This window comes from Pongo abelii, chromosome 14, assembly GCF_028885655.2.
Source record: "Pongo abelii isolate AG06213 chromosome 14, NHGRI_mPonAbe1-v2.0_pri, whole genome shotgun sequence".
Lineage (NCBI taxonomy): Eukaryota > Metazoa > Chordata > Mammalia > Primates > Hominidae > Pongo > Pongo abelii.
In genome coordinates this window covers 81,259,066-81,273,264 of record NC_071999.2, presented here as the reverse complement: position 1 = coordinate 81,273,264, position 14,199 = coordinate 81,259,066, and the positions used below count along the sequence as shown (strand labels likewise).

Here is a 14,199-nt window from a genome sequence, read left to right as displayed (position 1 = left end):
AATCTACTAAATTAAATCCTATTAATAAGGGTAATATGCCTTTTTAATACTGGTGACTCACTAAATGAAAGAGATCAAATCTAATTTATTTTTTACAAAAAAAAAGTCACAAAAAAATCAATGGTTTGAAAATTTCCAATTCAGACAAAAAAACTATTTGTATCACACCAGCTAAGAAACCCTAAGCTTTAGGCAACTGATTTTTTTTTCAATTATTTACTGTTCATTACAATTGGGGTCCTGGAATAGTTATCTGTTGGCTTATTTTTGTAATCAAAAAAGGTAAAAATAACATTGGATTAAAAGAGAGTAAACTTAAGTTTTTGTCTTAACTCTTCTACAAATGTCAGTAATCATAACCTTACCATTGTGTAGGGGTTTGGTCTAATACTAGACAATCAGTAAGAAATTCCTAACTCCAAATTTCTCTATTATGAATAGCAAATGCAAAGAAATATCATTTCTTTTATTGAATAATTTGGTTTGTAGAACCCTTAAGTAGAAGAGAGAAAATTTTCAATGTTATTTAATTTATCTTGAATTGAGGCTAATTTGTTATAGCATAAAGAAAATGATCCAGGAATTTCCAGGACTAAGCAAAGTCTTAAATCCTGTGGGATTTGGCTCCATTTAGTCCTGAAGAATAGGATGACCTGAGCACAAATACGACAAATCATCAACATTTCTCTCACATCTTCCCATTTACTTCTTCATTTTTCATAACTACTACAATCATCCTACTGTTTCTAATTTTAAAAACAAAAATCAGAAGGATATAGCCTCAAAATCTATTATAAAATGCACTTAACAGTTCTGGCTCCACTATACATATATATGTGCATGTGTGTGTATATATGTATATGTATATATGTATGTATACGTATACATATATACACACACACAGAAACATACATACACATCATTCTAGAAAAAAGGACTAAAATATGTAGACTTGAATTTAAATACAGAGCTCAAAGAATAGCTATTTATAATCCCCAACACACCCTAAAGCTGCCAATTAAAATGTATTTAAACTTAGTGATTCCCATTCAAGTTTATTTTGAAAATAATGTAACCCACATTATCAGTTTCCCCTACCAACTTAAAATAAGCAAAGGAGATTCCTTTTATATATATATATTGAAAAAACTGTATTTAAATTTATTCTAGTACTTAAAATTTCTAAAATACATAAATCAAAATGTGACATCAAAACACAGCTGAGGCAAACTAACCAAATTTTTATAAAAGAAGAAAACTACCCAAGCTTAAAGCACTAACTTAGGACTTTACTGTCATCAAAATCTAAATATCATCTCTTTAATAAAAACAGTTTTAAGATTTCTTTACTGCCTAGATTGCCTAATTTTATGTAAGAAGGGGATCATTTGTTCTTAAAGATTGTATTTATCAAAAACTTTGTAAATTAAAATAAGAGGAAAAAGAAATTGGGCTGGGCACAGTGGCTCATGCCTATAAGCCCAGCACTTTGGGAGACCGATGCAGGAGGATCACTTAAGCCCGAGTTGGAGACCAGCCCAGGCAACATGGTGAGGCCCTGTCTCTACAAAAATAAAATACAAGCATCAGCTAGGTGTGGTGGAACATGCCTGTGGTCCCAGCTACTCGAAAGGCTAAGGTGGGAGGATTGCTTGAGCCTGGGAAGTTGAGACTGCAGTAAGCCATGATTACACCTCTGCACCCCAGCCTAGGCAACACAGCGAGATCCTGCCTCAAAAAATAAGATAGAATAAAGCAAAAATTGTATTTACCAGAAACTTTCTATATTACTTAACGATTACCTTTTCTGTAATAGGAAAGAGAAGTAAGACTGCGCAGACTGGTCTTGGTACCATGCTAAGGAGTTCAGGATCCATTCCATATACATCGACGAATTGCCAGTTAGGATGCAGACCTAATTGTTTGAGAAACTGGTAAAAGAAAGAAAGAAAAAAAAAACAATGGAATGTTAGTTGGTAAAAGAAAACTAGTATACTATACATAGTGTTAAAAGGGAAATGATCAACAAATATGTACTCTATCTAATACATATAAAGGGATAAAATACAAATGTAACTGACATTCAGTAGGAATGCAGTAAAGCAGCACATATCAAAACATCACAATGTACACCCTAAATATGTGCAATTTTTGTCAACTATACTTCAGTAAAACTAGGGGGGAAGAATGTAGTAAAGCAGATTTTCTATGAACAGGGTGAGAAGAAATAGCAATTTATTTACAGCACATAACATTTAACATTCATAACATGTGAAATAAAACCTCTTTTTTCAAACTCCATTTCTTTGGAATTGAATTTAATAAGCCTGGACTTCATCAAATACATACAAGTTGGCTTGGTTGATATGTTAAACTCATTTCCAGAGCTTGGTTTTTAAGGAGAGGCATTTAAGTTACAGTAAATAAATAAATATTTTATCAGAAAATCAACAGAGTTTATCCTGTTTACCAAAAATGATGTCTGAGGTCTAAAGATAGATTGATAGCCATGAATTGTATCAATGAGCAAAGAGTAATATAAGCCAAAAATGCATTTAATGCACTGTATGAACAACAGAAAATGCTTGATATAGGAAGTAAACTACTGGCTTCCTGACCTGTACTACACAATGAAACTTACTTAACTTCATTGCCTCTCTTATATCTGGCAAAATAACTGTAACAAAAAATTAGTGCTTTTTTACAATTCTTAAGATGTCACAGGAAAATAAAATGTCAGACCTTAATCTATCACATAGAGAAAAAATGAGAATGTCATTTTCACAATAAATTAATAACTCTATATCAAAAGAAGCTGATAACTTTTTTAAGTACATCATTACAAAATAAGTTTTAGATGATAGAAAAAAGGAATAGAGGAAACAAAAATCATATTAAAAATGCATCACTATATCTTACCTCAAGAACACATTATAGTATTTGCTGGTCTAACATCTGAAATTTTGAAATTAAAAACAAACAAAAAAGGTGCCATAGGCATTTCTCCCTGAAGAATGATCACATGTACTTAAATCATCAAATGAGGTCTTGCAAAACCAGTGAAGCCATGACACGTATATAAACAGTGTTATTCATCTCACATGCATTTGAGTTTTGTAAGACAAGACCTTCCTGTTTAAAGGGCAACTGTCCTTATCCTTTCATTTCTCTGCTTGTAGAAGATAATCTACTTGCTAATGATATCATTGGTCAAAAATAAGGTTCTAGGTATGTTTAATAAGAAACGTACTGATTTATAAAAACTTTCTTAGAAGAATGTGTTCAGCAAAGATTAGGTTCATTCTTGCAACAAGTCACATGCCCTATAAGAGTCCGGGGCTGAGGGCCGGGCGCGGTGGCGTGCACTTTGGGAGGCCGAGGCGGGCGGATCACGAGGTCAGGAAATCGAGACCATCCTAGCTAACACGGTGAAACCCTGTCTCTACTAAAAATACAAAAAAATTAGCCGGGCGTGGTGGTGGGCGCCTGTAGTCCCAGCTACTCGGGAGGCTGAGGCAGGAGCATGGCGTGAACCCGGGAGGCGGAGCTTGCAGTGAGCCGAGATCGCGCCACCGCACTCCAGCCTGGGCGACAGAGAGACACTCCGTCTCAACAAAAAAAAAAAAAAAAAAAAAAAGAGTCCGGGGCTGAGGAGATCAATGGGCTCCTCTACATTATATCCATTCTTACTTGATTCTATTTATACTTCACTAAAGCACTGCAAACTACTTCCTGCTCCTTTCTCCACTTCCTCCAAACTTCCTAGTCTATGCTTTTTCAGTATTCAATTCTATCTAAAAACCAAAAAGGATAAAAATTAACTGCAAAGTCAAGGGAAAAAACTGTCTTACTCAATGTTTTTAATCCCATTGCCTAGTACTGTACATGGCTGAATCACAGACACCCAAGTTATATTTCTAGAACTGACTAAAGATTACATCTCTACTTTAGTAGATAACCTAGCCATCTGTATGTCTATATACATCAGTGAAGCCTCTGTATAATGAGGAAAAGAAGTAGAAAAGATACATTTGGCTCCTAATCTAAAACCCTAGCATTCATTAATCAAATCTGAAGACTACCTAAATATGCCTTTTAAGGAAAAGTATCATGAACCCTGATAAGAGAATTTAAATGTATTTGTTAATTTTATGTACCCACAAAGTCAGGCTGTTATAAAGTCACAAAACACGATGGTACATACAACAGAGCAATTTTACATCTGTGCTGCAAACTAAAAGTCACAGAATATTTTAGTGAAAGGTCTGGACAAAATCAGCAAGTACTGTAAATCAGTTCACTGCAAACCTACTCCATGTCAGCCAAAGCTAACAAGTACAAAAAGTACTAGGAACCAAACGCAGCCACTGTAGTGATACCAATTAGTATCAAACTGAGGACATAATGAATGATCCAATAGTAGATAAAATCATAACTTGATTAAACTTTAACCAAAATCATGCTTTTTAACTTTTTACTTATATCAACAATTAAATGAGATAGATATAAAGAAATTCAATGCAACTAATATCTACTGAATATATTGTTAGATCCTGACTCCAGATTGCCATGAGTCAGGCTCACCAGAAGCTATCTGAATACAAAGAATAAAAGCAGCTATAAAGACTACCTCTGGGAAGTGGAGAAAGGGTAGAGAAGAGGGTCAACTTTTACCACTCACTTCTTCAAGAAAAAAAAAATCATTAAAATGTCCTACTTTTACAATTAAAAAAAAACCCTGTGTTTGAAATGATCATATGCAAATACAGAAAGATAGGAAGGAAATTTTCTAAAATGTTAGCAGTTAGCTTGGGTGGTGTGTGAATCCACCTTTCTATTTTCTAGTATTTTATAAAAGCATTAGTTTTACAATAATTATATGTAGCTGTAAGTTACAAATATATAGAACTGATACACATATGTATTCTATTTAAATTTACAAAAATGGGAGAAAACACAAAATGATGGTCTTAAAACTATACCAAAAATATTTTTCCAGACTGCTCACAAAGATAATTATCTACACATGCATTTGCAAAGCCATCTCTACACAGTTAATTAGAAGCATCCCATTCACATCAAGCAGGATAAAAGGTTTCATAACCTCTATCACCAGTCTTCTGGCTTTTCAAACTTAAATATTGAGTAATAAAATAACCAAAAAAACCTCTGACTAACTCAACAAATTTTCACAATGCCTCTAAAATTTTGGCCAATTGAGAAAAATAATTAATAAATTATAATATTTGGCTGTTAAAAAATCTTCAGTCAACTTATTCTTTTTATTTTATGGTCCAATGACAAATTTTTCACTAGATAAAGAATATTTACAATTATTTGTAAATATATTTTGAGATCCTTGTACGTGAGGAGCTAGGAGCAGTACCCACTTCACCTCTACTGCCATGTCAAGGCAGGTTTCATTTTATCTTCCTTTTTTTCTTTTTACAGACAGGGTCTTGCTCCATTGCCCAGGCAGGAGTGCAGTGACACAATCACAGTTCACTGCAACCTCTAACTCCTGAGCTGAAGAAATCCTCCTGGCCTCAGCCTCCCAGGTAGCCAAGACTACAGGCATACATCATCACAGCCAGCTAAATTTTTTTATTTTTTAGTAGAGACATCTCACTATGTTGCCCAAGCTGGTCTGAAATCCTACACTCAAGCAATCCTCCGGCCTTGGCCTCCCAAAGTGCTCACTAGGTGTGAACCACTGCACTCAACCCAGTGTATCGTTTTACCAGCCAATAAGAAAACTATGTCTGGGAGGTTAAGTGCTTTTTCAAGGCCATCTGCCAGAACTCACATGCAAGGCTGTGAACACTATGGCACCTATTTACTTTTCCAGCTTCATTTCTCTCTGCCCAGAGTATCTTTTTGGTACTTTATTCTCTAACTTGGCCACAATGAACTCCTGAGAGTTTTCAAACTGTCTATAACCATCTCTTCCCTCCAGGTTTTTGCATACAAACTAGACTTCTGTGTCTTAAAAACCTGTTCGTTCCTGTCCCTAAATTATAACAAATTCTTCCTCATTCTTTAGGTGACAAATAACAAAAACTCTGATTTTATAAATTAAAAAAATAGATAAAATTCACTTTCAAATTTGTTCTTAAAGCCACTTCCTCTGGTCTTTAATGGTCTGTTCAGGGCAGCCAGAGATTCTGCCTTGTTACTAATTTATTAATGATTTGAATTATGACGTAAAATTATACTTACCTAGCAATTACTTGATATTACTACCAGTAAACTAGTATTAACTGCTAAATGTAGAAGTAGGAGAATAACTATTAGTTAAATGAGAAAATGGCAGTGTAGAAACTAGCAAAAATAAATTTTAATGAGACAATTATTAAAGGACATAATGAGGAAACACTGAAAACACTTTATGTGTGGATTAAGAAAAAATGAAGTTTACTTCACTGCAGGCTCAATATGGACTAACTACAAAATTGCCAACAAAGGTGATATAATGTTAGTCTGCTTTAAAAGAAGGATCATTTAAGATAATGTAATAGCCCACTGTACTCGACATAGATTACTCAGCAGAAAATACGCCTATAGGAGGCATATTTTATGAAAGTCAATGACCAAGACAAGAAAGCCCAAAGGCAGGTGACCAGTATGATAAGGTTCTGGAAGACATCACAGCTAAAGTTTCTAAGCATGTTCAGAGAGGACTTAAATTACTATGATTCCTGTCCCTGGATATTTTTAGTAATATCATAAAATAGCAATTAGGAGCCAGGTACAGTGGCACATGCCTGTAGTCCCAGCTACTCAGGAGGCTGAGGTGGCAGAATTGTTTGACCCCAGGAGCTGGAGGCCAGCCTGGGTAACATAGTGTGATCTCCATCTCAAAAAGAAATAAATTTTTTTAATTTAAAGAGTTTTTTAAAGAGCAATTAGATTTACTCTATGGTTTCAATGAGAAGAATGATAGACAACTGAAGAAAGTTACAAGAAAGCAGATTTTGTTTCAATAAAAGAAATATAATTCTTCTACTTATATATTATTCTTATTATTATAATAAAAAAATTAAACCACTTTAAGAGATAGAATGCTGCTCATTAAAATAGGCAAAGGATTCACGACCACATTAAAGATAATGTTGGGAGATCTTCTGGAGCAGGAAAGCAGCTTTATAAGATCTATTCATTCTTCCATCTGACAACTCCATATTTGTTGATGGACCCCTGTGAGCCTGGCACCGTTCTCATACTTCAGACACATCCCTTTTCTCACAGAACTTACATTCTAGTGGTAACATACACATGATAAACAAGTATACACATAAACAAGATAATTTCACAAAGTGGGAAGTACTATGAAGAAAATGAAACAAGAGAGGATGACAGTACAGATTTGGGGGGCTAATTTAGCTGTGTACTCGAAGACTCACTGATGAGATGACTTGAACTTGAGCCACAGATGACAAGAACCTACCATGAAACAACCAGGAGTGGATGACTCAAGCAAAGGATGAGCAAGTGCAAAGACTCTAAAGCAGGAACAGACTCCACATTCGAAGACTGCAGCATAGCATGAGTGGGTCAGAGATGGGCAGTACCTCCTCATTCAGACATGATAAAAGCTTGAAATGGAGCTGGATGCCATTATCCTTAGCAAACTAACGCAAGAACAGAAAACCAAATACAGCATGTCCTCACTTGTGAGAGCTAAATGATGAGAACACACGGCTACAAAGATGGGAACAGACATTGGAGCCTACCTGAGGGTGAAGGCTGAGGAGAGGATCAGAAAAAAATAACTATTAGGTACCAAGTTTAGTACCTGGGTGATGAAATAATCTGTACAACAAATCCCTGTGACACGAGTTTACCTATATAACAAATCTACACACGTACCCCTGAAGCTAAAAGTTTAAAAAAACAAAAAAGTTTTAAGTATATTCTAAGGACAAGCATTGGAAGACCAGTAGAGTATGATAAGCAGGAAGTTATAAGATGTGATTCTCATTTATTTAAGGCCACTTTGGGTGCATATGGAAATTAGATTTTAGGGAAGCAAAGGAGAAGCAGAAGAACTAGTTAGGAGCCTACTATAGTTGTCCAAGCTAAGGATGATGGTGGCTTGCACTGTGGCAGCTGAAATGGAATAGCCATATTTGGAATAGCCTTTGCAAGAAGGGTCCATAAGAGTTGCAGATCAATTAGATCTGAGGAATGAGAAAAAGAATATTAAAAATAGCTGACATTCATGGAGAGCATGCTTTGTTCAAGACATTGTTCTACATATTTTACATGTAGTAATATGTACATTCTACATATTTTACATGATCCTTATAGTGATCTTATAAGATTAGAAGAGATTATAAGAAATGAAGGAACTAATTGCTTGAGGCCAGGTATTTGAGACCAGCCTGGGAAACAGAGTAAAACCATCTTGTCTCTACAAAAAATACAAAAATTAGCTGGGTGTGATGGTGCAAGCTTGTATCCTACCTACTTGGAAGGCTGAGGTGAGAGGATTGCTTGAGCCCAGGAATTCCAAGGTTATAGTGAGCTATGATTGTGCCACTGTAATCCAGCCTGCCTGGGAGATAGAACAAGACCCTGTCTTTAAGAAAGGAAGAAATTAAGGAACTATGACACAAAGAGGTTAGATAACTGCCCATGGTCTCAGAGCTGGTAGATAGCAAAGCAGAGATTACAATCCGAGAATCAAATCAAGACACTACGGCCTCTCTGGAATGGCAATCTGAAAGAAGAATCAACTGCATCAACACGTCACCTCGAACACTGCATGGATGGCTATGCCCTTGGAAGGTGGGGAAGAAAAGGGTTTAGAGTAGAGATGGGAAGATGAAAATCCATATTTCTTTTTTGGCCATATTAAGTTTAAGGTATGTATAAGACATCCAGATGGAGACACCAAAGAGTCAGCTGAATATACAGGTTTCCAATTTGGTGGCAATGTTAGGGTTTTGAGGAACATGGGGTCATCTATGCGACAACTGATGGTATTAGAACTATACAACAGAAAACATTACTAGGGCAAGAAAACACATAGGAAAGATGAGCAGTCTAGGATGAAGTTGGCTGAGGCGCTCCTTAGAAGTTGGAAGGGAGATATCTAGCAACAGAGACTCTTCGAAGCAATTAGGAAAATAGACAACAATCAGAATTACCACAGAAGCCAAGCAAAGATAATGTTTCAATAAGGATGGAGTGGGCTATTCTACCAAATGCTGCTGAAAGGCCAAGAAATATGGTAACAGAAAAGTGATCACTGGATCTGGCAAAGTGGCAATGATTAGTAAACTTGACAAAAGTAGTTACTACGAAATGGTACACACAGAAGCAAGCTACATAGGAATGAATAAGGAAAAGAATGTGAGATGAGGTAGCAGTGGCAGCAGCTATGAACAATTCTTTGTGGAAAGTTTACAAAGAAGGAAAACAGGTAAGGCAGCAGCTCAAGGAGGACAGGATAACAAAGATTTTTTCCTAAAATGGTATCTACTAATTAGAGAATTCTTATGAGAATTTATATGATTTATTTATTGTGATTATTTAAGGCAATAAGCCAGCAGATGACCTCTAATTCTTTTTCTAACTCTAAGCATACAGGCTAAACAGAATAGTTATGCTAAAGTAAATTTATTTCCCTTTCGATATTATGCTAGAAAATATTTTGCCTCCTCAATAAAATCATGAGTAGGAATAATAATCCTTGGGGTGGAGAGGGGTCCATATAAACAAAAATCATTAGTTCTAAAGCACAACAATATGTAAAATATACATAATGTGGTTGTACTGTACTCAAATCACAAAAAATAATCACAATGAAGATTTAGTATGGTCATAAATAATAATGATTGCCTATATCACATTCTATAAACGTTGTAATTCTTGATGTTTAATTATCTGTAACTTTCTATCAGCTGCAAGCTGCATTTACCCCTTTAAATGCATAGGTAAATAGAGTTTAAAATGTTTAAATAATTTTTTTGATCACTTAACTCATTTTATTCTGATTAAGTCCTACCTGTAGCATGACACAGTATCCTTAAAAGGGCTGACAGCATACTAACCAACAAGAGAAATCACTGTCTACAACATCTGCTGAGACACATGGTTACTAGCTAATGTCTAACAATTCATACTCATCTGCATATAGCAGACAAGTGATGGCCATTCTTATACAACACTAGGCATCATCAGAGCCTAAAGCAGTATTTGCTCACATTGATTATAATAACAATACATGAAATTACCAGACGGTAACACAGTGAGTTCAAGATCCTACCATTCCATTAGGTTGAGGAAATAAAAGAGGGTGGGATGGATATTGTTGTTAGGGTTTATTCATTCTCCAAATTCTAAGTCAGTTAACTAAATTTCTATCCATCTTCTACTCTTGGTTCTGCCACTAAAACATAGAGAATAAAGAAACAACCACAAAATTTTTAGTTATAACTAACCGTTTCTTACATACTTGCCCATTCTCCCACTAAAAGCACATTATTTCTTTAAAAAATAAATTCAAAACAAACTAAATCATGCCAAAGCATGCCAGATATAGTGTATAATCATATACTAAATAACATTGTTTGTCTGTTTATATCATCTCAGAAAGGTCTCCTGTCACTATTCCATGTATTACATTTTCCCTGATGGTCTCTATCAAAGCACTATGTTCTTTTTCTTATTGTACTTATAATAAATGCTAATGACTTGTTTGCTTGTTTACTGTCTTTCAACTGGATTGAAAAGCAGAAAACCATGAATATTTTACTCACCAAAGAATCACCAGCTCCTGTTCAGATTACTGGTATTAAAAAAGGTGCCCCTAAAATATTCACGTGTTTGATAGTTTTTCAAGACACCCTAGAAACAAGGTCCACTAGCAGCTGAATCACAGGACTTAAGTTCCTACTTACACAAACTTATTTGTTAAAACAATTAACATCATCTAAAAAGTTTTGTTTTTTAGTCTATTGATATGGCTAATTACATTGATTTTTGAATGGTGAACTAGCTTTGCAACACCAGGATAAACTGCTCTTGGTCATATGTTACTTTTTATATATTTATTGCTGCATTTTATTTGCTAATATTTTGTAGAGGATTTCTTACATCCATATTCATGAGGGATACTGATTTGCAGTTTTTCTTATTATGAATTGTCTAGTTTGGCGTCAGGATAATGCTAGCATAAAATGAGTTAGGAAGTGTCTTTTTTTTTTTTTTTTTGAGACAGAGTCTTGCTCAGTCATCCAGGCTGGAGTGCAGTGGCACAATCTCGGCTCAATGCAACATCCGCCTCCCGGGTTCAAGCGATTCTCCTGCCTCAGCCTCCTGAGTAGCTGGGATTACAGGAGTGTGTCACCACGCCCGTCTAATTTTTGTATTTTTAGCAGAGACGGGGTTTCACCAGCCAGACTGGCCTCGAACTCCTTACCTCAGGTGATCCGCCCACCTCAGCCTCCCAGAGCGCCAGTGCTACGATTACAGGCGTCAGCCACCGCGCCTGGCCGTCTCCCCTCTTTTATGTTTATGTAGAATTAGTATTATTTCTTCCTTAAATGATCATCTCAAGAGATGCAGAAAAATCATTTGCGAAAAATCAACATAGATTCATAAGAAAAACTCTCAGCAAACTAGGGTGAAAAGAGGAACTTCCTTAGCCTGATTTAAAAAACATTTACCAAAAACCTAAAGCTAACATATTTAGTGGTGAAAGATCAAATGTTTCCTCCCTAAGATAGAGAGCAAGACGAGGATGTCTCTTTGTCCAGGGAATTTGCTACAAGCTTTGAAAACCAAAAACCAATATTTTTAAGGACACGGTGGATTGTTCCTTGGTGATGAGAAGGAAGATAGTGGAGGTAAAGGGAGTATGACAAACTAGGAGAGCAGTAAAAAATAAATGAGCTGTTGAGAATGAAAAAAAAGGGTAAAATAAGGCACACCAGAGCAGATCAAAAGTTTACACCTGGTAGCACTTACTGTTCTTCTGAGTGGCTGGGAGATGTTCCCTCCTCCCTCCCCAATCCCCAACCTCCAACACCCAGAAGGAACTTAAATTGCTGTAGATTGCAAAGAATGGCGTGGGAACTATCAAACTGAGCTTTCTTTGATACAACAGCAACTAAAAGTCCAGCTTTAAAAGACTGGAAGATAAAGGGGGCGTGGCGGGGAAGAAAAGTGACTTGATGGGGCAAGAGATGATTGGAAGATGATTTCATAGTGCAGGCGGTGGATGAAATTACAAGGACTGGGTGGGCGAGTTTACAAAGCTTGGAGTCAGAAGTGTGGGCAAATTAGTCATCCAAAAGGTACACCGGTAGGAAAATTACGGAATCGGCACTAACAGGAGGCAAAACGAAGAAGGAAGGGGAATAGGAATACAGGGTAAAAGTCCCTCCAAACCTCAGACCCGGAGTCCCCAAGATACGTGGTGGCTGCGGAATGGGACCAGAGGAGTGGTGGGAGAATCTCCAGCAGCCAGGTGGCAGCGAGATTGTCCTTTCTGAAAGGGGCGGACCCGCGTAAAGCCGAACAAGAGGGGCCCTCAAGAAATTAAATCCCAGAATCCCTGGAAGCATGGAGGTGGAATCCAGCAGGGAAGCGGACCGAGCAGACAGAAAAGACTCCGAGGTCCCGAGCGACAGACACCTCACTCACCTGGTTGGTGACCTGAAAACGAAACAGAGAACACGCTTTAGAGACAAACCACCGTGGACTCGCGGCAGCAAGCCGGCTCCCTCTGCACCTGCCCACGGCCCAGGGCTGCCCCGAAGCGCGCCCACCTCGGGATTGGCCTCCAGCGGCAGCCAGCGTTGACCCTCCATGGCCGCGGTGCCCGGCCCTCCAGCTCTGACAGCCGCCGCCTTCGCCGCCGCCGCCGCCGCTTCCGCCCACGCGCGCCTTGACCTGGGCCCTCCCAACACACCGCCCGGAGGAGGAGCGCCTAAACACCAAAAAGAATTTGGCGGGCCTCTCACCCTCTTAACCGCTCCCTGCAGGGCCGTAGGTCAAGTGTCATATTTTAAATTAAGATGCTGTCGAGGGGAAAAAAAATAAGCCAATTTCCTATTTCGGGAGAAAAACAGTATCTGAATCCACAGTCCTCTCCCCTCACGCTTGGACTCTTCCGAGCCGAGCTTTGCCGAGCGCTCGCGTTCTACGCGTGCGCCTTGCGCCGGTCTGGGACCGCGTGGTCACCGGCACCCCCCCATTCTTGCAGTGTCAACCGACTGCGCTAGGAGGCGTGCCGCGGAGTCCTCTTCTGAGACAGACGCTAGGTGGCTACCCATTGCCAGGCAGCAAGGCCGGAGGACGCCGTGCAGCACGGTGCTGTTGTTCCTTTGTCGGGGTGCAGGAGTGATGGGTTGGCCTTGTCTGCTCTTGCGGGAGGCAGCGGGTATTTCTATATATCCGATTCCATTTGACAAAAAATGTCGAGTACTAGAAATCACTGTACTAAGTATTGAAGACACAAAGTTGAGTTCACTGTGGAGTAGAGACAGTGGACAAGACAACGGAGAATCAGGATAAAAAGCGTGGTACCTATACGATAGTGATGGCATGAGGTGTGCTGGAATTACGGAGGAAGGGGGAAGAGAGTGTCCAGAAGTCTTCCTGAAAAAGTGGATTCCTGGACTGAACCCTTAAAAGATGGTAGACTTTACCTACGCAGAGAGGAGGGTGCTGTGAAGAAGGGAAAACGCACTGTGGCTGCAGAGTAAAGGGTGCTGATTAGAGGTGATGCTGTAGAGGTAAACAGAGGCAACCTGGTCAAGACATCTGGGCTTCCTGAAAACAGCAAGGAACCACTGAAGGATCTTAAGCAGGATTTGTCATGTATCTTTTTCACCAAACTGCAAATTCCAGGAGCCCAGTAGCAGTGTCTCTTTTTTCTTCTTCACATTATTTATCCAGGGCCTAACCCAGAGCACGATACATAGAAAATGCTCAGTAAACATCTGAAGAATAAATGGGATGATCAGATATGCAGAAACATCACTTGTCAATAATGTGGAAAACGTGTGAGAAATAAATGCTGAAAAAATTAAGACAGTAGCCACAAAGAAAGGCACAGATTAAAGAGATTCTGTTTTAAGAGATGATGCCTTTGATGAGCAGAAGTTATCAATGATAACTCCATAAATTTGACCTGGGGAAGACTGCATATTACTATTCTGCACCTAATAGAGGAAATTCAGGTAG

The 14,199-nt window shown here is 38.0% G+C and overlaps 1 protein-coding gene across 6 annotated transcripts in view; it reads right to left on the bottom strand.

Annotated features, from left to right (window-relative positions):
• The window catches only part of UCHL3 (ubiquitin C-terminal hydrolase L3), a 56,411-nt gene extending 43,288 nt beyond the window's left edge, over positions 1–13,123 (bottom strand). Inside the window, exons 1-3 of one of the 6 annotated variants that reach the window (XM_054529129.2) lie at positions 12,780–13,123; positions 12,655–12,666; positions 1,803–1,931 (exon numbers count right to left, since the gene is read on the bottom strand). In XM_054529129.2, coding sequence (XP_054385104.1) covers positions 1,803–1,931; positions 12,655–12,666; positions 12,780–12,821 — 183 coding nt within the window. In that variant the 5' untranslated portion in view covers positions 12,822–13,123. Of the gene's footprint in view, positions 1–1,802; positions 1,932–12,399; positions 12,527–12,654 lie in introns of those variants that run through there. The other 5 variants (XM_009248705.4, XM_054529130.2, XM_054529131.2 and 2 more) reach the window with 5 other exon arrangements.
• Positions 13,124–14,199: the final 1,076 nt, after the last annotated feature.